The sequence below is a fragment of the Denticeps clupeoides genome, chromosome 20 (assembly GCF_900700375.1).
Source record: "Denticeps clupeoides chromosome 20, fDenClu1.1, whole genome shotgun sequence".
NCBI lineage: Eukaryota > Metazoa > Chordata > Actinopteri > Clupeiformes > Denticipitidae > Denticeps > Denticeps clupeoides.
Genome location: NC_041726.1, coordinates 6,034,902 through 6,057,859, shown reverse-complemented (window position 1 = coordinate 6,057,859; position 22,958 = coordinate 6,034,902). Strand labels below are relative to the sequence as shown.

General features: G+C 45.1%; 1 protein-coding gene, 1 long non-coding RNA gene and 1 other non-coding gene across 9 annotated transcripts; 1 reads left to right on the top strand and 2 right to left on the bottom strand.

Annotated features, from left to right (window-relative positions):
• Positions 1-114: 114 nt before the first annotated feature.
• Positions 115-1,878, bottom strand: LOC114769919 (uncharacterized). Of its 3 annotated transcripts, none has more exons than XR_003743287.1 (4): positions 1,185-1,878; positions 897-1,061; positions 401-674; positions 115-165 (listed from the first exon to the last, which is right to left on the bottom strand). It is a non-coding gene; the product is annotated as an uncharacterized LOC114769919 (long non-coding RNA). The 3 variants fall into 3 exon arrangements; XR_003743285.1 differs by having other exon boundaries at positions 401-636; positions 1,185-1,625; XR_003743286.1 differs by having other exon boundaries at positions 401-438; positions 1,185-1,617.
• On the bottom strand, positions 508-642 carry LOC114770932 (small nucleolar RNA SNORA9). The gene has a single exon (XR_003743516.1). It is a non-coding gene; the product is annotated as a small nucleolar RNA SNORA9 (small nucleolar RNA).
• On the top strand, positions 1,624-15,331 carry rxrba (retinoid x receptor, beta a). Of its 5 annotated transcripts, XM_028963316.1 has the most exons (14): positions 1,624-1,745; positions 2,284-2,425; positions 2,966-3,195; positions 3,791-3,817; positions 5,299-5,455; positions 6,055-6,234; positions 7,125-7,148; positions 7,607-7,767; positions 8,465-8,594; positions 8,679-8,811; positions 11,102-11,143; positions 11,954-12,045; positions 12,495-12,600; positions 12,715-15,331. In XM_028963316.1, exons 2-14 carry the CDS (start codon positions 2,410-2,412, stop codon positions 12,860-12,862), a joined length of 1,446 nt encoding a protein of 481 aa, XP_028819149.1. In that variant the 5' UTR covers positions 1,624-1,745; positions 2,284-2,409; the 3' UTR covers positions 12,863-15,331. The 5 variants fall into 5 exon arrangements, with proteins under 5 accessions (XP_028819149.1, XP_028819150.1, XP_028819151.1 ...); XM_028963317.1 differs by lacking the exon at positions 3,791-3,817 and having other exon boundaries at positions 12,715-12,862; XM_028963318.1 differs by lacking the exon at positions 11,102-11,143 and having other exon boundaries at positions 12,715-12,862.
• The last annotated feature ends 7,627 nt before the right edge of the window (positions 15,332-22,958 follow it).

Sequence of the window (22,958 nt, the reverse complement as noted above, 5' to 3'; positions counted from 1 at the left end):
CTCGCTGGAACTGTCTGCATTAACCTCGCATCTGAACCATGACACTGATTATCAAAAGCCACGTTTCTTAAACTATAAAAATGGCAGCAAGTTGACTGCATGCAATGGGACTTGCCTCATGGGCTCACATGTAGGTTTGTAGTAACCCTGCACCGGTTCATATCCCTGCATAAAGAAAAATTGCACGTTAAAAATTCATAAACTTTAAGCATGGTGGCCACTTGCAGCAGCTGTAGCACACAAAGTTGAGTTGTTTGAGGCTTCTACAGGAAATGTGCAGGAAAGGAGAGAGCCACAAGCCTCTCTGGGGAAAAATCTGCAGCTTCAGTTGGAATTTTGGACATTTTATGAGCACAAGATCCTGGAATACAATCGTCGGCTACATTTTGATTTCACCCACCTTGAGTGCGCTTTACACCATATTCTTTGACAAGTCACCTAAACACAAAAAAGCACATTGTTAAAAAAATAAAATGTACTAATCAGATACAAAAAAATAAATTATATAGATGTCTGGGGGATTACATAACTTTGCCGTAAACATAATACGACAAAGCCTCAAACAAGCCCAGGTTTCTTTAGCAGGCACTGTAGGAAAGGACAAAGCCAGTGCAGGCTGAGCCTCGCTGGAAAGGCCTGCATAATACAGAAAATAGTGGTGGGGTGGTAGTGGCCTAGTGGGTGAGAATCAGAATATAATAATTTTAACAAGTACAACAAAGGGTCTTAAATACTAGTCACGCTAGTCTATGAACCAGAATACCCCACTTAACCCAGTGTCTCCAGGGGAGACTAATAAATGCAGAAAAACTGGAACAGGGAACATTAAGTACAGTCAAAATAGATAACTTTTTTGTTGGCCCTGTTAATTAATAAATAAATAAAAAAAAACTCACCTTCGTAGCGCAAGTTCACTGCTGAGAACACTTAAGAAACAGCAGATCAGGTCCAATCAGAACAAAACGCCGCCATATAGGAGAGAGTACCTGATCAAAAGAAACTTCTTTCAAGGTGACGGGCCTGGACTGGCCACGTGGTACACACATTCGTCGCTGAACCATCTGAAAAAAAGATATCGGTTATCTTACGAATAAGGTCCCAACAGAAAAATTAAAACCACATTAATTTGTAAAACCACACATTCGGCGAGTTTTACAAGATGCAAATAAAAAAAAATATCCTACAGCGTAAAAGGGCGTTTCGTCCACATCCAGCCCTCCGCCGCGGTCGCAGAAGAAAGGAGACCTCGCGGGTCCGCTTCCCTTTTAAGTGTTTCGCGCTGCGCCATCTGCCGGACAGGAGTGTGTATTGACGAGCAGAGGCGCATGCGTGGTTGGCCCAGCGTGCCCGGCGCCCACAGATAATTCCCGGCCGATTCGGTGGGGGATTGACGCGCTGACCGTCCCCAGTCGTCGTCCACTTCTTTTAGACGAAAGAGTGGCGTTTCATGTTTCGTGGCTGAAAATGAACCTGTCACCGAGGCCACGCGTGCGTGCCGCGTCGGTCCAGTGTGCGCCGTTTTTGCGCCAGTTTGACTCTTTGTTTGACTCTTAATTTCCACACGCCCGCAAGTCCTCGCTTTTTTTTTTTTCTCCCTCACCCTCCATTCTGGCTCCACGGCGGAGAGAGAGGAGGGGGCGGTCGAGCCAAAATGGTGTCCGTTTCTGTCGCCCTCATGTAAACAGTTTCCTTTTCTGAGAGGAAGGCTTGACGACGGAGCGAGAGCTGGGAGCCGCACGGAGGAGGTGGGGACGGACGCGCACAGCCTCGGCTGTACTCGTGCGAAATTGCCGTAGGATCGTCGGCGGTGTCTTATTTACGGCCGCGTGTGTCCCGTCGGGGCGAAAACGCGCGTTCGGTCGCCAGTTGCCGGAGGCCGTTTTAGTCTTTTTTTTTTTTTTTTGTCTGGTTTCTTTGCTAGCGTAAATTCGGACGGGACTGCGAGTTACAGCTATGTGAATATCTGATCATTTAAAAAAAATATGTATATATTTCATTGAAAAAAATATTTAGCTTTATATATATATATATGTGTATAATATAAAATCCTTGTGCTCTATACTAAACCCGAGTCTGTCGCTGACTGGATCGCTGTTAGCCGTCCGGCTAACGCACTAGCTCGTTAGCCGCGTACGCGACACAACAACAAATTCCCCCGACACTGGTCGCCGTCGGCGGCCGTCTTTGGCGGCGTATTTGGCCGGACGGAATGTCACCAGCCTGTTGTTGCGCCGCGGTTTGGTCTGAGTCGCAATCTTGAATAGCCCTCTGCACACATTTTAGCCAAATCTCGGCGAGGAAAGGACGCCGGCGGCCCGGGCCCGAGTCCGCGGTCTTGAGTTCAGAGACTGGCCGGGATTGGAGCGCATCGGCGCGGGCCATCGCGTTTTCCACACGTCGGGGTTCGTCATGGGCGACAGTAGAGGTAAGCTTATTTTTAGTAGCGTCTTAACTGCAACTTTCTCCGTCTGTGGTCCCCTCAGTAGTGTGTCTCTTGGACGCTTTGCGTTGCTTATTTTATTTAATTTTTTTCTTTAAGAGTGCCAAGTGCATTTTGGTGTGCGAGGTCATTTAAATGGACGCATCGTGGTTGGCAAACGTCGCATTATTTCCTCGACGCAGCACGTTTGTTGCCAGTTGCGTGCTTTATTGCCTGTTTTATCAGAGAAGCGCAGATACTGCGGTGATCCGGTTTACGATTTGTCCCGTGCACGGTCGTTGCTTTCTAATAAATTCTGCCTTCCGCACAAAATTTTCAATACGTTTTCATTGAATTGGATCTTTTCACCCCCCTCCTCTGGTTCATACTGGGTTATAACACCCTTCCATTCCAATTTTATCTGAATTCCTTGAGAATGTGCAAGTAAGCCAGACAACAGTGTTGTGTGATGATAGCTTTATTTAAAAAATCCTACTGAATTTGTGTGTCATTGTTGCTTATGCGACTCAATTTTTGTTCTCGCAGATTCGCGCAGCCCTGACAGCTCATCTGTGTCATCCCCACCCTCCGGCCAACGCTCGCCCCCGCTCGGCCCCTCTGCCGCCGCCATGACTTCGCTGCCGCCCATCACCTCAGCGGTGAACAGCCCCATCAGTAGCATGGGGTCACCTTTCTCGGTCATCAGCTCCTCGCTGGGCTCGCCCTGCCTTCCAGGCACGCCCTCTGTGGGCTACGGCCCGATAAGTAGCCCCCAGGTAAGAGTGCCCCAAGTGGCCTGAGCGCCATTCCCACTTGTGTCTCTTCCTTTGCTCTTCCCTCTTCAACTTCGCCCACCCCCTCACGATCACCACCACCCATCTCATCCTTACCTCACGGAATGGCCATGGTTGGGCAGTACATTTGCAGCATTTATCAGACGCCCTTATCCAGAGCAACTTACAATCAGTATTTATGGGGTTAAGTGTCTTGCTCAGGGACACATTGCTAGTAAGTGGGATTCGAACCTGGGTCACTAGGCTTCTAACACCCTATAGTACTGATCCATCGCCTGGAGTTCAAGCATATTTATGAAAATGCATTTAACAAATAGAGTGAATTGGGGGCTTCATATACACTAAATATAGAACCGGGGTCAGTAGATATGAAGTCTTGCACTGTGTAAACAAAAGTGGACTTATTGCTCCAGCGTGACCTACATCAGCCCAAACCTCTCCCCGATTTTTAATAAAACCCACCGCCATTAGCAGGCGCCATGCGCATGCCCGCGCCATGCACTCTTCTCTTTCATCCCTCTGTCCTGCATTGCTCTTCCTCTGCCGTCTACCTCATCCCTCTCTTTCTGCTTCACAGATGAGTATGTATACCAGGAGCTCAGAGGTGAGACACGAGACTCTCCTCCCTTTCTTTGTCTGTCACTTGGTGTCTTCCCTAACAAACAAAAAAAATCTGTCTGTCTCACCGCTGTTGATTCTTAATTAACCGCTATATATAAAGTTGTGCGCTGTTGCTGAGGTAAGGCCAATTAAGGAAATGGGTCCCTTTTTTGGGGGGGGGTGCTTGGTTCCGACTTCTCTTCTCCTTTTGAATGAACATAATTTGCATGAACACTGTGAGTGTGATTTATCTGGGGATTTGGGGGGATCAAAGGCACGTCTCTGTTTACATGCTGGTTCTCAAGTGTGGGTGGCTGTAAAAAGAGCTCTCGTTTCCTTTCGCTCGTTTCCTTTCATGTCTGCCGTGGTGCTGTTACTGTGAGGAATTTCGTCGCCTTTGTGATTCATCAGTACAACACGAGACACTGACTCTGCTGGCGGTGCTTTTGGCAAAAATAGAGAAAAAAAAATACTGGACTCTTCTTAGGGCACTTTCACACCTACAGGCTTTAGTGCACTTCAATCGAACTCAACTTCGTTTCCCCCTTGATGCAGTTCGTTTTGTCTGGCGTCAAATCACGAACTGCCCGGTGAGAGAAACAGTACCAAACATGACAATGATTTCAGAACATAGAATTATGGGTAAATTTGGGTATGGGTAATTTCTTTTTCACATTTGACTTTATCAGATTACTTGACTTTTTAATACAAGTTCCACTAGCCTAAATGGCAATATGTATGGAGAGTGCTTTTGGTCATTATGGTTCTCCGTCCAGTGAGCAGCAGCTCAACCCAGTGAAATTGAAAGTGACAGTGATGCTGCACCAAGGCTGAATTTTGGAAAGGGACTTCAGATTCACTACTAGGTGGTCACTAAGATTTATATAAAAGCGGGAAAAAAACATAATAAGGGACCTTGAATCACCTGCTGTGTTGTCCTGTTATGCACATTCTGCGACATGTCATACATAGAACATCGCCATGGCAACAGCCACGTGAATATACTTGCATCATGCCCGTCCAATTTCTTGCAAACTCAGTCCACAACAGTAGATCAGCTTCCTGGTTGTTCTCGCGATGGTAAATCGGACCAATCAGAGAGAAAATTCTCGCGTTACTTCGCTTAGATTGTGTGAAAGGGAACCGAACCAAGAGGAAAATGTTACAAACTCACCGACTGATTCAGACCAAAGCAAACCAGCTAAGGTGTGAAAGCGCCCTTAACCAATTAAAAAGCCAGATTGAAACTACAGTTTAAATATGATCGTTTTATATATAACTATATAACTATGTTATAACGTGGATAGTTCTGCTATAAAATGTGCCAAAGTAGAACTTTCACTTCTCCTGCCCTTCACTTTAGTCAGTAGGTGAAACACTCGGGTAAGGAGTATGAGAGCGTTAGCATGGTGTTGCACTGTCGTTTCAGCCCTGTTCTGCCACTCTCTTTTTCCCTGGCCCCTCTCCTTCTTGCCTTTTCCCCAGATCAACTCCACTGTGTCCATGTCGGGCCTCCACGCGGTCAGCAGCTCAGACGACGTCAAGCCGCCGTTCGGCCTGAAGCCGCTGTCGGCCCACAGCCCCGGCGGGCCCATGCTGTCTCAGAAGCGCCTGTGTGCCATCTGTGGGGATCGCTCATCTGGTGAGCCTCGCCTCGGGTTTATGATGCCGTGAACTTCTAAAAAGTTCTCTCTTCTGGTTTTGGGTTGCTGGCATCGGAATGATCACATAAATCATTCTCCGCCCCGCTCCCCAGACTTTCTGCTGGTCTGTGTGTTTGCGAACACACGAAACACTCTGAGCGCTGCATTCCAGAATCTTCATTTCTCCACCATGAGCTCAAATTCTATTTTTATTCATTTATTTATTGATCTGCTGCCCTTGTTTATGTGCCACATACTTTTTTCTTTTTTTTTGAATGAAAGGGGTTATTCTTAGCTGTGAAATGTGGGCCATTGTATTTGATCTAGCAAAAATTTAGGGCTGGTGCAATGTGCCCGCGTCATCGATTGCATATATGTGCGTCAATGTGTTTGACCCGAAACAAAGCAGTGACGTGAGTGCATGAGTCTCAACAGTGCATGAAAGACTGTAAAAAAAAACTGTAAATCCTGGCCAATGTTTCAGGCTTTTTTTAATGTAACATCACTTTCATTATTCATTTTTTGGTAAAGAAGTGTTCTTTCTTTTTCTCATTCTTCTTCTTTTTGCATCCTGTCGTCCGTCTGTCTCCGTCACCAGGCAAGCACTACGGTGTGTACAGCTGCGAGGGCTGCAAAGGCTTCTTCAAGCGCACCGTGAGGAAGGACCTGAGCTACACCTGCCGGGACAACAAGGACTGCCTGGTAGACAAGCGGCAACGCAACCGCTGCCAATACTGCCGCTACCAGAAGTGCCTGGCCATGGGCATGAAGAGAGAAGGTAGTCAACCCCCTGCACAGAGAGGAGAAGGGGGGAAAATGCCTGCTCTCTCTCTCTCTTTCTCTCCATCTGCTTCTCGTGCATTCAGTCAAGTCTTCCATGCGTACAGATTCTAATGAAACATTTAGAGCTCAGTGTTCTCGAGTGAAGACACTGTAGAACGTGTAGACTCTGTAAGGTAATAGATTCATACACCTCTATCACATTGACACTATGCATGATTGGTTTGACGTTTTAATGTGCAGGTTTGATATATATATATATATGTTTCAGATTTAATACAAAATAACAGGAAACTCTTTTGTATGCATTCTTGATTAATATTCAAGACATTGAATACAAGCTTAGAGAATATTGCATCCAAGTTCCTCTCTAATGCTTAATACTTAGTTCATTGTGAGCCACATAACTTGAGAGATAAAGGGACAGAGGCTGGACCTTCTGAATATGCATTTTTGTTGAACTCTTCGATTATGTTGTGTCTCAAACTGACCTGCCATTTAAGAATACAGTTTTTAAAAACATTAATTACAAAATTAGTATTTTTGGCCCTGTTCATGTTCAGGTGCATTAAATGAGGTGGTCTAGCAATTTCAGACAAAAACGTCATCACTATTCAATGAAACCTTATTGTATATCTGGCCTCTCCTGACCGGGCCGCATCTATAAATCTTTCCTGTGGAAAGTGTAAAAAGGCGGCAGTGAGACCTGTGATGATGTGTATCTTTGTTTGTGGGTGCAGAATTGATAGATCTGGTAATGTTTTGAGCAGAATGAGTCAGAGGAGGAGAAGAGAGGGGGAGGGGAGGGCCTTGTAAACACTAACCCCTGTCCCCCTCTCTCCCTCTTTTGTTTCCTCTCGTTTTCTCTACCTCCCTCTTCTTCTGTAGTGGTCCAAGATGAACGACAACGATGTAAGAAAGAAGGGGGAGGGAATTGGGCGTGCTTGAGTGAGTGAAAGGTCGAGTGAGTGTGCAAGTGTGAGCCTTTTGTGTTGTGCTGATGCTCTGAAATGGACCAAATGCAGTGGAAGAAGACCCCCCCCCCCCCCCCTTTCAAGACACAAGATAGATAGGGCCGGTCTATGCAGACATGTTGAAAGCCTTGTGTGAAAGTGTTTTCAACTAATCACAGAATACATGTATCTGTATCTCTCTCTTTCTCTCTTTCCATCTTTCTGTTCTCATGTCTCACTTGGTTCTCACTATATCCTTTTTCTGCTGCCTACCTCTGTCTTTATAAACAATGTCATATATCTCCTCTATCTATCTTCCTCTTTTCCCCCCCCCCATATCTTCCCATGAATCTGTTCTATATCTCTGTCTCTGCTCCATTGCGCCCCCCCCTCCTTTTCCCTCACGCCGGGGCGCAGCCGTTCAAGAGGAGCGTCAGAGGAACAAGGAGAGGGACGGAGAGGTCGAGTCCACCAGCGCCGTGAATGAGGAGATGCCCGTGGAGAAGATTCTGGAAGCTGAGATGGCTGTGGAGCAGAAGACTGAGCTGCACGCTGATGGGAGCTCTGGAGCCAGTTCTGTAAGCACACTGGGACTGCCGAGACCTTAACGGTTGCCATTTCCAGCCCCACCACGGATTTTTTGGGGTATTGCAGTAGATAAAATTGCAACAGAAAGTGAAAATTGCCCAAAACCTTTTTAAATTGTTGATATAACAAATAAGCAGCACGTTGATCATCGTGGTGAGGTAGCAGCTTTATAATAAATTTGGTCAGTTCGTGATGCTGTGTGTGTGTTAAGTCCCGATGTTTTTGCTTTAATTGGTCATAATAGATGGTCCTCATTTATTTGTTTTTTTAAAGCACCGGTATTTAAGTACTTAAGTCAGCAACAATCCGGATTACCTGTAAGCCCTGCATGTCTACAACCCTCTCGTTCACCCTTATTCAGGTGAACCATGTTTCCCAGTTCATCTCATGTTTTTTTAATTATGAACCAAGTAATTAATTAAACACTCTTTTGAGAACTATTAACCAGTTGAAATTAAATGAAAACAATTTAACCTGTTCAATTAAAAGAACGTAAATGCGATTGGTGTACTTCCTGTGTGAAGCCTGGCAAGGGTGCCAAACTCTAGCCTCTATGCAAGGATTGAGACGGACAGAAAGAGTCACCTGGCTGCCCAGTGTGCCAGTGTTTTAATTGTTTCAACCCTGTTTATTAGTGTCTGCTAACTGGCTTAAGAAGGCTGTGTTGTCACTCTTTCCTGTCCTCAGCCCAATGACCCTGTCACCAACATCTGCCAGGCTGCTGACAAGCAGCTCTTCACCCTGGTGGAGTGGGCCAAGAGGATTCCTCACTTCTCCGAACTGCCGCTGGACGACCAGGTCATCCTCCTACGCGCCGGTACGGACAGCACCGAGGGGGATCCGTGGCGTTGTGAAACAATGAAGAACCAACACATTTCAAATGTATTGCTTCCTCCTTCAGGCTGGAACGAGCTTCTGATCGCCTCCTTCTCGCATCGGTCAATCTCGGTGAAGGACGGGATTCTGCTGGCCACTGGGCTGCACGTGCACAGGAACAGTGCCCACAGCGCTGGTGTAGGAGCCATCTTCGACAGGTAATGCACAGTTGTGCCTCGTTTAAAAAAAAAGACAATCTCTTGTTCTCAAAACTCTGGGGTTCCGGAGTTGAATTTACGCCAGTCAGCCCCAACACTTAAAAACACAGTTTACTCTTAAAGACGTGGAGGTGAAGACAATTTTGATCAGGCTTGAAATTGTGCAGTGTGAACAAGGCATTATGGGACAGGGCTTAGTGGTCCCCTAATACTGTATCTGAAGTTTCTTTCCGATATTACAGCCACTTTGATCCAGTCCCACAATGAGATTTCCCCAGAACGCGCCGTTTCGGCGTCTGTAGCTTTAAATGCTAATTAGGAGGAGACAGGCGGGACAGGGAGGAGAGCGGCCAATAGAGTTTGAGGGGCCATTCGCTGAAATTACGTCATCAACACCATTGACCAACCACAACGTTTGCCACAGACAGGAAGATGTGCCTGCATTTTCTACATACAGGACCAAATTCCAGATCCGACCATCTGAGCCGCCGGTGAAGGTGAAGCAGAATGACCAAAGCACTCTTCACACCTATCGCCATTTCTAGCCACAGCAGGACCATAGGCAGGCTAGGGGAACTGGTAGTAATCTTAAATCTCAAATTTTCATGTCAGGGGACCTTGCTTCCTCCTGCCTTTACCTTTAAAATACTAATTTTGGTCCGAAGAAGGGAACTACGTGGGTGGGTGTTCCACGGAACAGGATTTCTCAGTTGCTGGATTTAATTGATTGATGTCTCGATTAACAAATATTAAGGGTCCTTAACCAAATCCTTATTGGACAGTCGTGATCTTTGGTTTAAGTTAACCCTGCTTTCTGAGAGATGTTTTGTGGAACATTTGGCTGGTGTTGTGGCTGATTGGGGTACACATTTTGGTCAGTAAGATAAAATGTACATAAAAAAATTTTGTCTTTTGACATTCCCGAAGATCAAATTCCTCCTCGTTTTAATGTGATAGATTACTTTTGGGTGAGGGAGAGGTGAATGTTTTTTTTTTTTTTTTTTTATTATTAACTACTATTATGAATGATTATTTATTTATTATTATTTTTCTCTCTTTTGCCAACAGTCTCTGCTGGCTTGTGTCTGGGTCTCTCTGGCTGAGATTTTTTGCCTCTCTGGCTACTTTGTAGAATGATGCCGCATGTCAGAAAGCAGGGAACTAATGCTCAAGTCGCTAAATAACACATACACACACACACCACGTGTGTCAACCTTCCCCTTTTCTCTCACACACACGAACCAGATAACTCCCTAGTAACCGTATTCTGGCGTAGAGCGCAACACACTAGCAGCGGAGACACAGATGTCACGTCACAGACGTCATGGCATCTGTCGCTGTCCAGCCCTAGACGTTAGAATCACAGTGTTCAATTCGCAGCTTGTTACACAGCAATTACATTGTTATTAAAGGCCGATAGCGATTGGTTGGCTGTGAGACGCCCGTTTCCCACCCAAGTCTGGGATTAACTGGTTGCAGGCTTTCGTTTTATTTTCCCAGTAGCTTTGGTTCCAGCATGTTTTGAGATCTTTTTTTTTTTTTCTTCTCCACCACCCATATACTTGTCTCATGCTCTGTTGTGTTTTTTTTTTTTTTTTCTCCTCCTTTTTTCCCAGACCACGTAAATTAGCCCTCTGTCTGTGTTTTTGCACCTATCTGTAATCGAACTTGTTCACAATGCTGCCTTCTAAACCGAGTCCAAGTCTCCTCAGCTCCTTGTTGTCCTCCTTGTAGACCAACATTTGCTCCTTTATGTGCTTCTGCTCACTGCTGCCCTGCTCTTATTGGCTCGTTGTTGCATAACCCACTGTGCCGATTGGATGGCTGCTTCAATGCTCTGTCAGTGTGCGTGTGTGTTTCTCTCGTTTTTTTTTTTTGTTTGTTTTTTTTGCCTTTGCGCTAGCTACACTGACTGGGGACACTGCATTAACAATTTCATGTTCAAGCAGAAGATATTTAACACCCAAGGACCATCTGTGGGCCTTGGGCCAAATTAGTAAATGTTCATAATCAGAAATTCCTGTGGTTTTTCATTAAATTAAATTCAATTAAATGACGTTGATTTTAGTTTGTGCTGCTACACCTCACTGCCAACCGCTACTTCCACCAGGCTGCCCCAAAACAAGAGCCTGTAGCTGGTTACTCCTAGCAGGCCAGGCCATCTTCAAACAAACAAAAACTATCGTTCAAAATAAGTAAGGCATGGTCTTATACATGTCATAGGGAACCATGTAATAACAATGTAACTGTGTAATGACCTTGTAATAACACGCTGTGATTGAATACACAGGGAGAGTGCGCACAATGCAGAGGTTGGGGCCATATTTGACAGGTAATGACACCACTACACACGATACACACTTCAACAAAAGAAATAAAACACACAACCCACAGCCTTTTCATGACCCATTTGTTGGCCAGAGTGATCGGGTGCAATACCTCTGTGATCAGGTACAGTGAGAGGTATTCTGTGTCCATCTGCCTGCCTGCCAGCGGCGTCACCATTGTGCTCAGGGTTCTGCTGCGTGGACAGTTTCATGCTGCGGCTGCTGCTGTGTGGGATATGTGGCGTCATTTCATAACGTAAAGGGGAACTTTACTTCATTTTCCTGATGAATTTCAGTGGAAAATTAATGTCCTGTCAGGGTTGTAATACCCCTTTGAATAAAATATGCATCAATTTGAATGCTTTAAACATCACTCATGTTCATGATCACGTCCCTCCGAATAATATAATAAATGAAGGATTTGGACAGAGTGAAATTCCCCTTTATGTTAAGTTTAAACAGAAATGTTGAAGGGCCATTAAAAGGAAACACTGGTTTTATGAATTCATTAAAAATGATGTCTGGCTGGGTGTTTTTTTCCCCAGATAAATGCACCTTCATAATATGACTAGTGTGTAATGCCCAAAAGCACACATCAGAGCTTTAACACAAAAATCTTCATATATTTGGAGATGCAAGTAAATTTCACTGTATGTTTTATGTAATACTGGAACCTTTTTTAGTGGCCCTGAAACAAAGGTGCTCTGTTCTCTGCTCCAAATAATCCTAAACCAGTAATTCTTTTTTCTTTTTCTTTTTTTTTTTTTTGTATTGTCTCCCTTGTCCTTCCTTGTTTCCCTCTCCCCGGGACTCAGGGTACTTACCGAACTGGTGAGTAAAATGCGGGACATGCAGATGGACAAAACAGAACTGGGGTGCCTCCGAGCCATCATCCTTTTCAACCCAGGTAATATTGCATCCACCCGCCTCACCTGGTCTGCTTTTATTCAGCGATGCGCAAGAAAAAAATAAATGCTGTAATCGGGTTCATAATGTCTGAAATGTGGTCGTGACATGCGAGTAAAGCGCATAACGTGTGGATCTGCAGCACTGTTTGGTGACGCGTATTGAAAAAGTTCTACTGACCTACAATGCCCCACCATCCACCAGCACCTCATGGAAATGATATGTGTGATATATTGTCAATGCCTCATCATGTAACATAGTCCTGAAGAGCATTTTTATTTACCCTAGTTACACTAGTTAATAAAAAAATTATTACTATGTTATTGTTATTATTTAATTGTTGGAACATTGTGTGACTGTGTGACGTGTAATGACAAATACGAATTTTTAAATAGACGCCGATGTTAGTGTACAATGGCATGTCGTAATATCGCTGTCTTTTTCTTTCAGACGCTAAAGGCCTCTCCAATCCCAGTGAGGTGGAGCTGCTGCGGGAGAAAGTGTATGCATCGCTGGAGGCCTACTGCAAACAGAGATACCCAGAGCAGCAGGGCAGGTAGGGAAGTCGGGACAGTTGATATCTAGTCAAAGCTTTGCTTTGTGCACATTAAATGCATACTTTTGGCATGATTGGAATGGGTCGAACCTCGCTGTTTTTATAAACCCACAGGTTTGCTAAACTCCTCCTGCGGCTGCCCGCGCTGCGCTCCATCGGCTTGAAGTGCCTGGAGCACCTGTTCTTCTTCAAGCTGATCGGCGACACCCCCATCGACACCTTTCTCATGGAGATGCTGGAGGCGCCACATCAGCTGACCTAGGCCAGGCTGTTCCAGCGCCATCCAGTTCACGCCAGGGCCGCCCGGTGCCCTGGCCTCGGGGTCTCACTGTGTCTGCTGGTTAAACGCCCCACTCACACCAACCTGCTCCACCCAGCCAACTCCTACCCCTTTTCCTGTCGTTCCCCCTTCCACTCCCTCCCTTCTTTGCTCAGCCGGTACGGTCCAGAAAAGACCCTGCTGTTGAATGGGGAAACTGTCTCACTCCCCCACACTGAAACTTTTACCAGTATGTGAAGTTAAAACGTAAAACGTACTGCGGTTTTTCTGATCTGTATTTTCAGCAGCGTATTTGTCATTTTTTCCCGATTTTCCTGGTGACGTTAATTCAGCTCCACACACACCCTTTACTTTCCCCCCTTTCTTGACAGTAAGCTGGTCTATTGGGTTAACCCAAAAGCACCCGATAAGGGTGTAAAAACACATCGGATTGTCACGTAAACCTGTCGAGTGCCAGGGATGCGTCTGATGTGACTAGAGCGTGAAACGAGCGATTTCAGGCTTTAACTTTGAATTAATATTTTTTAAGTACTGTACTCATGTAATGAGGCAAAGCTATACAAGCAGTGAAATTCAGGGTTGCACTTGGGTTAGCCCCAAATGAAATGCAAAGCCAGGGGTTTGTGTATGTGGACAGGGGTGTTTTTCTCTCTCTCTTTTTTTTTTTTTTTTTTTTTTTTTTTATTTTTATTTTATTTTTTAAATAATGAAGTTTTACAGGGCCATTTCTATGCTTGTTTTCCTCCCATTTTCTCCACCCATGGCTCTGTTTCCACCCTTGGACACAACTCTCTTAGACAGAAACATAGCTCACTTAAGTCAAAGGGATTCGGATCATCCTAGTTATCGTGTGTGTATTTTTGAGACTAGTTACCTAGTTACCATTTTTTCTTCACAGTCGGGTTCTCTCACCACGTTAGTAGCTTGTTTTTCTCGTCGTACGCCGCTCTGTGCAGAATGAACACATCCATTAATGCGCAAGGTGCATCTGTGTTTTGAAATTGCGTCGATTTTACAAAGAAGCTGGTGCTGGATTGTGCGCCACTTGGTCCTGTGTGCTTTTTTTTCGGAGACCGACGATCGGTAGTTTGGCCTGAATTGGACCGCAGGAAGGACCCGTGGTGGCGTACTGTCCGTTTCCATCAGTGCCTGTCCTCTTCTGCTTCACGTGTACATACTCTCGTGCGTTTGTTCAGTCGTGGTACTCGATTGCCACTCGATTTCAGGCAAAAACCAAAAGCCCAGGTGAACGTGCAGTGGCACAAAATTAACAGTTTAGCAGGAACGAAAAACTATTTTTCACAAAACGTAAAACCAGCAGTTCACGTTGATCTATGCATCCGGCAGGAGTCGAAATCATAACCGCGTTGGAAGCGACCGACCCGTGGGGGGAAAAAAAATAATAAAGAATATGCAAATTAGCCGCACAAGGGAGTACAGCTTACTACATGTTTGCAAGTGTCAACAAAAAGCCGAATACGGGTTTGTTGGTGCTGTTAAAACCTGTCAGTTCGTAACGCTCATGCCTGTACTCTGAGATACGCCTAAATTGCATTATGTGCATTTTTTTTTTTTTGTTGCCATCTACACCATTGCACTCATCCAAACATGCACGTGCACACACTCTCCGTATGCAAGTCTCAAGCTTTGTTCGTGTCGTAACGGTTTGTTTTGCGAACGCCGAGGTGCTTCCTACCATCACGAGCGCCGTTTGTAGCCGAAGCGTCGACTTCCCCTTGCAGAGACGATTCCCCAGTATCGCTCACGCACTAAGTGCAAGGCAGATGGCGTCTTTGTCCGCGCAGAAGTAGGTCGTTTGTAGCGGTTGGTGGAGAGGCCGGTGGCAGAGGGGTCTTTTTCGCACCAGTCGCTGAGGAGATTTCCAGCGCTTTGTCATGTACAACCAATTTAGTCATTTTTGAACATCTGCCCAGGTTGAGTTTTTTTTTTTTTTTTTTTGGGGTGGTAAGAATGAATTTGAGTGGTATTGGGTGCTGTGTTTTTTTTGTTTTTTCCTCTCCCTCTCTTCATATAACCAAGCCTTAGCCAGCACCTCCAGGATTTCGCCGATTATTTGTTCAGTCACCGCATATTTGACCAGAAAGCATCGGAAACGTGACTTAAAAGCGCTGCGACGCCTGCACAGAAGGCCATGCAAAAAGGGGCTTTTCATTAGTTTTTTTTTTCCCAGTCCAATTAGCTTTAAGTGAAAATCATATTTTACTTCTGAGTCGTGTGATCGTACATGTATGTTTTTAATATGTCTTATAATGTGGTAACGTAATCGAAGTGTTTACATTTGTACACATGTCCTGGCCAATCGGGCACACTGTACAGATCTCGCTGCGCTGTAAAAACACACTGACTGGGCAGCTGCGAAATCCTTAAGGGGCTGGTTGTAAAACGTCATTTGAGTGTCACATCTCGACACCGAGATTTTTTTTTTTTTTTTCCCTTTGTCTTCCTTTTACCTGTTACACGGGGGGGGGGGGGGGGGGGGGGGGGGGGGGGGGGGGGGGGGGGGGGGGGTACACAAAGAAGTTCCACTGAAGTGACCAAGCGTGCTCGGGTTGCTTTTGATTTCTTGTCTGCATGATCTTCGGAGCTGAGTGTGGTGGCCACTTTTTTTTTTTTTTTTTTTTTTTTTTTTTTTTTTAATATAAATACTTGATCGCGGCATGCTTCGTTCAGTAGGACTTTGTCGACTGAGATGTGTGCCCGAGCCTGCGGTCTATGCACAGCAGACGGACCCTGTGTTTCAGAAATGTCTGCAATCTTTTTTCTTTTTTCCTTCGTAATGCTTTTGAAAAGCTTTTAAAAGACCTCTTCATTGACGAGTCAGAGGACACAACAATCGTTATTTAATTATTTATGGAGGCATTCCATAGCCAGTCATCCTGCTGCAACTGCTAGAAAGGCCTGAATACTCGTGCGCTTCCCCTTCACATCGAAGCACCCGACACGACACTGCCAAACCGGGTGGGAAGAATGACTGTGAGCCGCCCACGGTGTGCCTGGCGATGGCCGCTTCGCCCGCCGCAGTCTCCTGTGTAGCCGAGGGAACCGTAACGGCGTGGGCGAAAGGTCAACCTCCACAGCAAATCAGTTTCTTGCGGAGGGTCGCAGCGATGCCCTGCAATGGTGTGCAGCGTGGGTGAAGGATGATTTGGTTTCTTCTATTTTTAATTTTTTTTTGGGGGGGGGGTTGTGTCATCACAAAAAATGAGCGCGTGTTTACTTGTACAGGTGGGCTGACTCTTCCAGAAGTTGTCACCATCCACTGAGGTGGGGACACGAAGTGAGAGAAAAAATAATACAAATCCGAAGCCCAAAGGTGCGATCTCTTCCCAACGTCTCATGGCAAGAAGTAACTAAAGGAGGGGGGGGGGGCTTAAAAAGAGACGCACGCCCTATAAAGGAGAAGAGTTTGGAGCGAAAGATGAACCTCGTTGGAATGAGCTGACAGGCCGAAACTTCATCAGATGTTGACGTTAATTAAAGAAAAAAAAGATTCTTACTTTTTTTTTTTTTTTTTTTTTTAAATAGCGATAGTGTTTTTTTGTTTGTTTAAATTGCCACAAAAGTTACCCGTTTTCCCCTTTTCCTGCTCTGCTCATCTCTGTCCAGGAGAATTACACAAAATGCAAAAAAAAAAAAAAAAAGAAAATCAAGTGGGATAGTCACTTTCGTTTCTATTCTTTTCTTTGTCATGTTTATATCTGGCATACTTGTTGAAATGAGTGAGTGTCTTGTGTGTTGGAAAGAATGGAGGTTTAAAAAAAATAGATTTTTCTCTTCTTTTTTTTTTTGTCATTAATTCTGAAACCGTTTCTGTTTGATGTATCATGTCTGAATAAAGATTTTAATACAGCCGTGTCTGTGTTTTTCTATTATTTCTTAGATAATTAAAATTTCCTTGGTTCTCCGTGAAGAGACGGCCGCACCTGGCCCGTGAACTCCCACCGACGGGAGTTCAGTCCAGCAGGACCCCCGGGTCCCGAGCGCGGAGCCCGGGCGCCGTCCCCGCCGCGTCCGCCAGAGGGAGCTCCGGCTCACTCAGCCGGTGGCCGGGCTCTCCAGAGCGGGTCCCATGTGGACGGTCCATGCACCGACTCTACTCCCAAAAAAAAAAAAAAAAAAGAATGAAAGTGAAAGAAACGAAAGAAAATTAAGTGTTACACCAGTTACATAAACGTTCCGTATACTTAACTGTGATAATGGATATGTTCTGTCGCCGTGTTACCGTGCTCGGTAGTTTGGAATACACTAGTTAAAGGTTCAGTTTTCCTCTTTGCGTCCGACTTACCACGCGCATGCGCAGTGAACCACTCGCCGTCGCGTTTTCTACGTTTCTCAGGAGGAGGCACGTTGACCGACGACGTCTGCCGTGCCGGGGGCGACCGCGAGGGGGCGCGCCAACAAACATCCAGAGCCAATGGCGCACATCAATTCAACACTTAACGCTGTTCTGTTGCAGGGCTCGCTGCGTTCAGTAAAAACTAGACTATGCCAAGGTGGAGTCCATGGCAGGCTTTTTTGTGGCTTGCCTTGCAACGTTTAGATTATGGGTTTTATATTGGGTGTGGTAACATTTCCATAATTAAAAAAAAAAAAAAAAAAAAAACGTTTTCTTGGCCTTTTTAAGCACAATAGCACAATATTGCCTTTTTAAGCACAATACTACTGGACAGATTTTGTATGGACCTGTCTTGACGGGTCCCTGCTCTCTATTTGTCAAATATGCACGAGCACATAATATTTACCTTAATCCCAAATGAAATGGGCCATAAATGCTGCTGAGGTCTGACTCAAGTAAATAAATCGCTGACCTACAAATGTACAGGCCGCGCCCTTGCTAACCTCATTTGTATATAACAGGGTGGTAGTAGCCTAGTGGGTAACACACTCGCCTATGAACCCGAAGACCCGGGTTCAAATCCCACTTACTACCATTGAGCAAGACACTTAACCCTGAGTGTCTCCAGGGGGGACTGTCCCTGTAACTACTGATTGTAAGTCGCTCTGGATAAGGGCATCTGATAAATGCCTTAAATGTAAATGTAACCATGTGTGCATGTAATTCAGAGCAATGGCGCTTGGGCCAATATTGAACCATGCAAATTCTGAGGTTGCAGAGTGAGCAGTGGCCTTTTTTTTTAAAAACTATCATCTAAGGAGAAGACTGCCGGTAGTTTGGGTTCCATTGGCTGCATTTTGTCCAATAAAAAGCATTTGCATGTCTTGATGTTTTCATACAGCATGTACCGACAATGGGTGGTAGTGGCCTAGTGGGTAACACACTCGCCTATGGGTTCAAATCCCACTTACTACCATTAACCCTGAGTGTCTCCAGGGGGACTGTGCCTGTCACTACTGGTTGTAAGTGCCATGAATGTAAATCATTATGATTGTATATATTCTGAAGGTTATACTTTGCTGTATTGCAAGCATCTAAGTGCACACTTTTGAAGCTTTTCGGTTGGCCTCCGAATGGAAATGCCAACACTGGTCTTTTCATGTTCTGTCAGTGCACATTGGGGAAAGTGTACAATTTACTGCTTGGACGTTAACCCTACGGGACAGATTGAAGAACCGCACTCAGAAAGCACACACGCACTAATGCAATGTCAGATCTTGATGTTGACGTGTTGGAATGCAGGGGAACTTAGCAAGTGTAGGTGAATCTGAGGAACCCTGACAAAGGCCTATTTGTAATGGAGTCATGTGGCTCTAAAAACAGTCTTGGCTGTGGACTGAATTTTCAGTACTTAGTACTTACCAGAAGGGAAGGACAACTGGTCAATTGATGGTCATGGGTGGCCAAGCCTGTGCGTCCATGTTAACCTTCGACCACCACCACAAGTTCCCACAAAGGTTATGTGACCATCAGAACTGGACCGTGATGCAATGAAAGAAGGTGACCTGTTGGTCATGGGAGGCACTATGAGAAGAAGGCACGCCAGCAGGGCCAGTGTGACACGTTCTACTGGGAGATTTTGTTGTGTGCGTGTTACTATCCAAAGATTTTTGCACACCATGTACACCCCTTCATGGTAGCTTCATGGTTCCCTGGTGGCAGTGGTTTCTTTCAGCAGGACAATAAACTTTGATTGTTCGAGAACTGCGTTAAGAACATGACAAAGAGTTCAAGATTCCTATGATTCTGTTGAGTCCATTCCTCACCGTGTTGGGGGAACGGTGATGTATGTACTGTGGTTGGATTCTAGCGGTGATCCGACCAGCTTCTTAGTTATTGTTGTTGCTATAGGTACCGTTTACCATAGCTATAAAGACATAGCTATGGTAAACTGTACGGTAAAAGCATTCTGTGCGCTATAGGCAGAAAACATTATTTACATTTTAAAACTCACTTTCTTCATGCCAAGGCAGTGGGTGCACGAAATGAGCGGAGCAGAGAAATCGCTCCCCGTATGGCGAAGATGTCATTATCCCTCTCAGCTGCATGGCAAACAACTAATGGCAGTAAATCCCGGCCCAACTAATGGCACTAAATAACTGCGGGCATCTGACCGATGCTATCGCCCCCCAAACACCCCTCCCATACCCGTCCTCATTTCTGGAAGGTGAATGTCAGGTAGCCGGGGTGGATGTTCCTCAGGTTCAGATGGGTACAGGTAAGTGACCACGATCACCAGGCCCTGCGTCATTTGCAGGGCGTTAATTGGTGTTAATTGGTGTTTCCCTAAAATTACACCCATATCACTATGACACAATTGGAGATACTGGTGTGCAACCAACATTGGTTAAATGACCGAATGTTGCACAACCGTCTCACTTGTGTGCCAGAACTGGTCCCGTTATATTTTTTCACTCACGTATGCATTGATCACAGGCCTAGAGCAGCGAATGTTGTTTCTTAAGGAACAGAAACCAGCCCAAACAATGGACTTGATGATCGTAAAGATAATGATTTATTAAGATGCTACCTTGTACCTCATTCGACCTAAATACAATACTTTGCCATAAGCATAAACATCTATTGCAGATGATAAGACCCTCGTTCATGCTAATAATGTTTATTATAAGAGTGTCTATGAGAGGAAATGTGGGGAAACAGTGGCAGTAGGAAAAGGGAAATTGTTGTTACGCTGTGTCTGTACCACGTTTATTTGTCCCGACATTATCCAATGCCGAACTTGCGGGCTGGAAATTACATATGACCAACCAAAAAGCAACCACAGCCAACTCCAGCAAAAGTCCAGATCTGAGTTCAAACATTGTCTGAATATTCATGCCTTCGGGGGTAGGACTTGTCACATCCTCATTTGGAGTGACTAGAATATTCTACAGTAATAAATGTCAAACTCGGGGAATAAAAAGTTTCTGTTGTTTTGTATTATATTGTATTTTAAGTGTTATAGGGGTATTTATTAAATCTGCTTTATATAAAATGTTGATATGATGATTACTTATTATTAATCATTACATTAATATGACATTGAGGCCTCTTCTTTCTCTTGCTTTCTCCCCTTCTCCTTCCCAAACTGTACAGGCTTGGCCTGTCACTGCCCCTTCCTGTCTCACAAAAGACCCCTCTGTTCTGCCAGGCCTTTCCCCAACCCCACCCCCTTCCTCAACACCCCAGTGGTACATTCCCCTTTCCTCCTCATACTCTCCCCAGAGTACATTCCAGATTGACCAGTCCCATTGTGGCGTTCCTCGTTCAGGAACCCATGGAAGAAAAGCTCCACAAAGGTGCATTATGTCTGTACAGTGCGTGGCCGAGCCAAGTTTTCGCTCGGAACTTTTTTACGTAGGTTGCCATCAGGTGATATCAAGATGTGTGTTCAGCTGCGTGATGAACTAATCAGAACTTATCATCCACTCCCAGTATTTGAGTATTTCTGTCTGAAAACCCAGAAGGTGTCCTTCCAAATGCAGTCCAGAGTCAAGGACGTTTTATTTACCTGAGCTTGTTGGAGTTGCTCAGCAATTATTTGGACGTAAGCAGAGCTGGTTGGTGACACCCAGACCCCAAAAAATCAGATGCACCTACTCCAGGGTTGCCCTGGGCAGGGATTGGTCCATCACACAACCACACCATGGTTCAAACTGTGTGCAGAAGTACACCAAAGGCAATTACATGTCTGGATTTCTTTTCCTGCCTGCCAACACTTTAATTCTAAGGTCCCTATAGGCTCTACTACAAATCTGTTCTACAAAGTGCACTGTAAACAGCCACATTCAGTTCTTTCATGTATGCAATGCCTGAGGCGTAGAAGAGAAGCTCTGACATACGAGAACATGGGAGATGTTTCCATTTGGGGCAGTGACGTTTATTGCACTGCTGCTCTGACTGGTTTATCGACGCTCTTTTTATTAAATAAATAGGGAGGCGTGGAAGCGGTGCTGGGCCTCGGCTCATCTCCGTGGACGGAGGGCAGGTCAGGCCAGTCATGTTGACTTTAGGCATGATGCTCCGCGTCGTGCCCTTTCCCACTAAGCATGAAAGGAGGCTGAGGTCTTAGTGTCATTTAGGTTGTTAGCAAAGCAAATAGAGTGATAAAACCAGCCCGGGGTCAGGATGAAGGCTAACTGCACAGATGGTGAATAGAAAACATAAGGCAATTTAAAAAACATGCAATATATTGGTACTGCACCAACTATTTATGGCATTTATCAGACACTCATATCCAGAGCCCTGGTGACACTCAGGCTTAAGTGGCTTGCTCAGGTAGTCCCACTTACTACAATGGTAGTTACAGGGACAGTCCCCCTGGAGACACTCAGGGTTAAGTGTCTTGCTCAGGGACACAATGGTAGTAAGTGGGGTTTACTCACTAGGCGACTACCACCCTGATGTCTTCATATAATGCTTTCAGAAATCCATTCTTAGGGAGGAGCAACTGGGAGAAACCTTTTGCTGGTGTGTATGGAGACTGTCAGGAGATGTCTACACAAGTAGGTGCATTTTCATTACAGAGCTGCACAAAAACTAAAGCAATATTTTTGAAATTACAAAATTTCAGTCACTGGTGTTATGAAGCAAAAAAGCAAGATCATTACTTCTCTGGCCAGACACATGATCTGTAAATGTGAAAAAAAAAGGTTCATTGCAGTTTTGCTAATTTAAAAATTTTAATTATGTTCTCTAGACTTGATGGAGTTATTAGTAGAGTAGAAAAGAGATCAGATTCTAAGCCTAGAAAGCTCAGTAGAATTCTTGCAAGTCTCTTTGTGTTACAAGTGGTAATGACATGTATGCAAACGGGGCATGGCTCAGTACGTTTGCGCATCATAAACTCTGTAAAACCACAAAAATAAAATGCATTATCTTAACTGATGGCCATAGAGCTTTCGTGGCGCGAAAACTTACATGAACGTTTTACAGATGTACAGTACAGTGCAGGATTTGAGCATAATTCTCTCTCTCTCTCTCTCTCTCTCAGACATGAATATCCCCAAAGTTCTCCTCCACACCTCAGTCAGTAGTTCACTTGATGCGATTCCCCACCCATCACCCTCAATCAGTTTGTCTGCCCCGCCCACTTTCCTCCTTCCCCACCCTTTTTCTTTCTGGCATTTCTCTGAGTAAATAATGTTTGATCCCGCTCTCTCTCCTCCATCAATGGTCCTCATTTATACCCTGTTCCCTCCGCGTGCCTAAAAGCCCCCCGCCCTCCAGCATCTGTTCATTCCTGCACCCCCCCCCCTCCCTGTTCCTTTCCGTGGCCTTTGCCCCATCCTTCTCTCTCCTACCTTCCTCCTGAAGATCTCCCTGCTACCCATTTTTTTTTTCACCCCACTGGTCAAATTTTCTAATATCAAAATTTTCTAAAATCAAAATTAAGGTATTGCAATTCTATTTTTACAGTGTTCCACAGTTTAATAGACCTCGGTCCAAAAAGAATTTCCTAAATCGTGGCTAATGGTGCTAAATGGACTGAAGCAGGGACACGTTACGTGCACCGGGACTGTTTTGTGCAAATTTTCTGCATGCCAGCGCAGCCGTGCCCTACATATACATACACAGCAACCTCACACTCTGGCAAACACACCCTGGGTGGTAAAGTGCATTGCCACACACAGTCATCTACCTACACACACACACACACAC

Coding starts and splice junctions, on each gene's coding strand:
- rxrba (XM_028963316.1), top strand. Junction 8,595..8,678: donor GGTCATCCTCCTACGCGCCG/GTACGGACAGCA, acceptor TTCCTCCTTCAG/GCTGGAACGAGCTTCTGATC. Junction 12,601..12,714: donor TACCCAGAGCAGCAGGGCAG/GTAGGGAAGTCG, acceptor ATAAACCCACAG/GTTTGCTAAACTCCTCCTGC.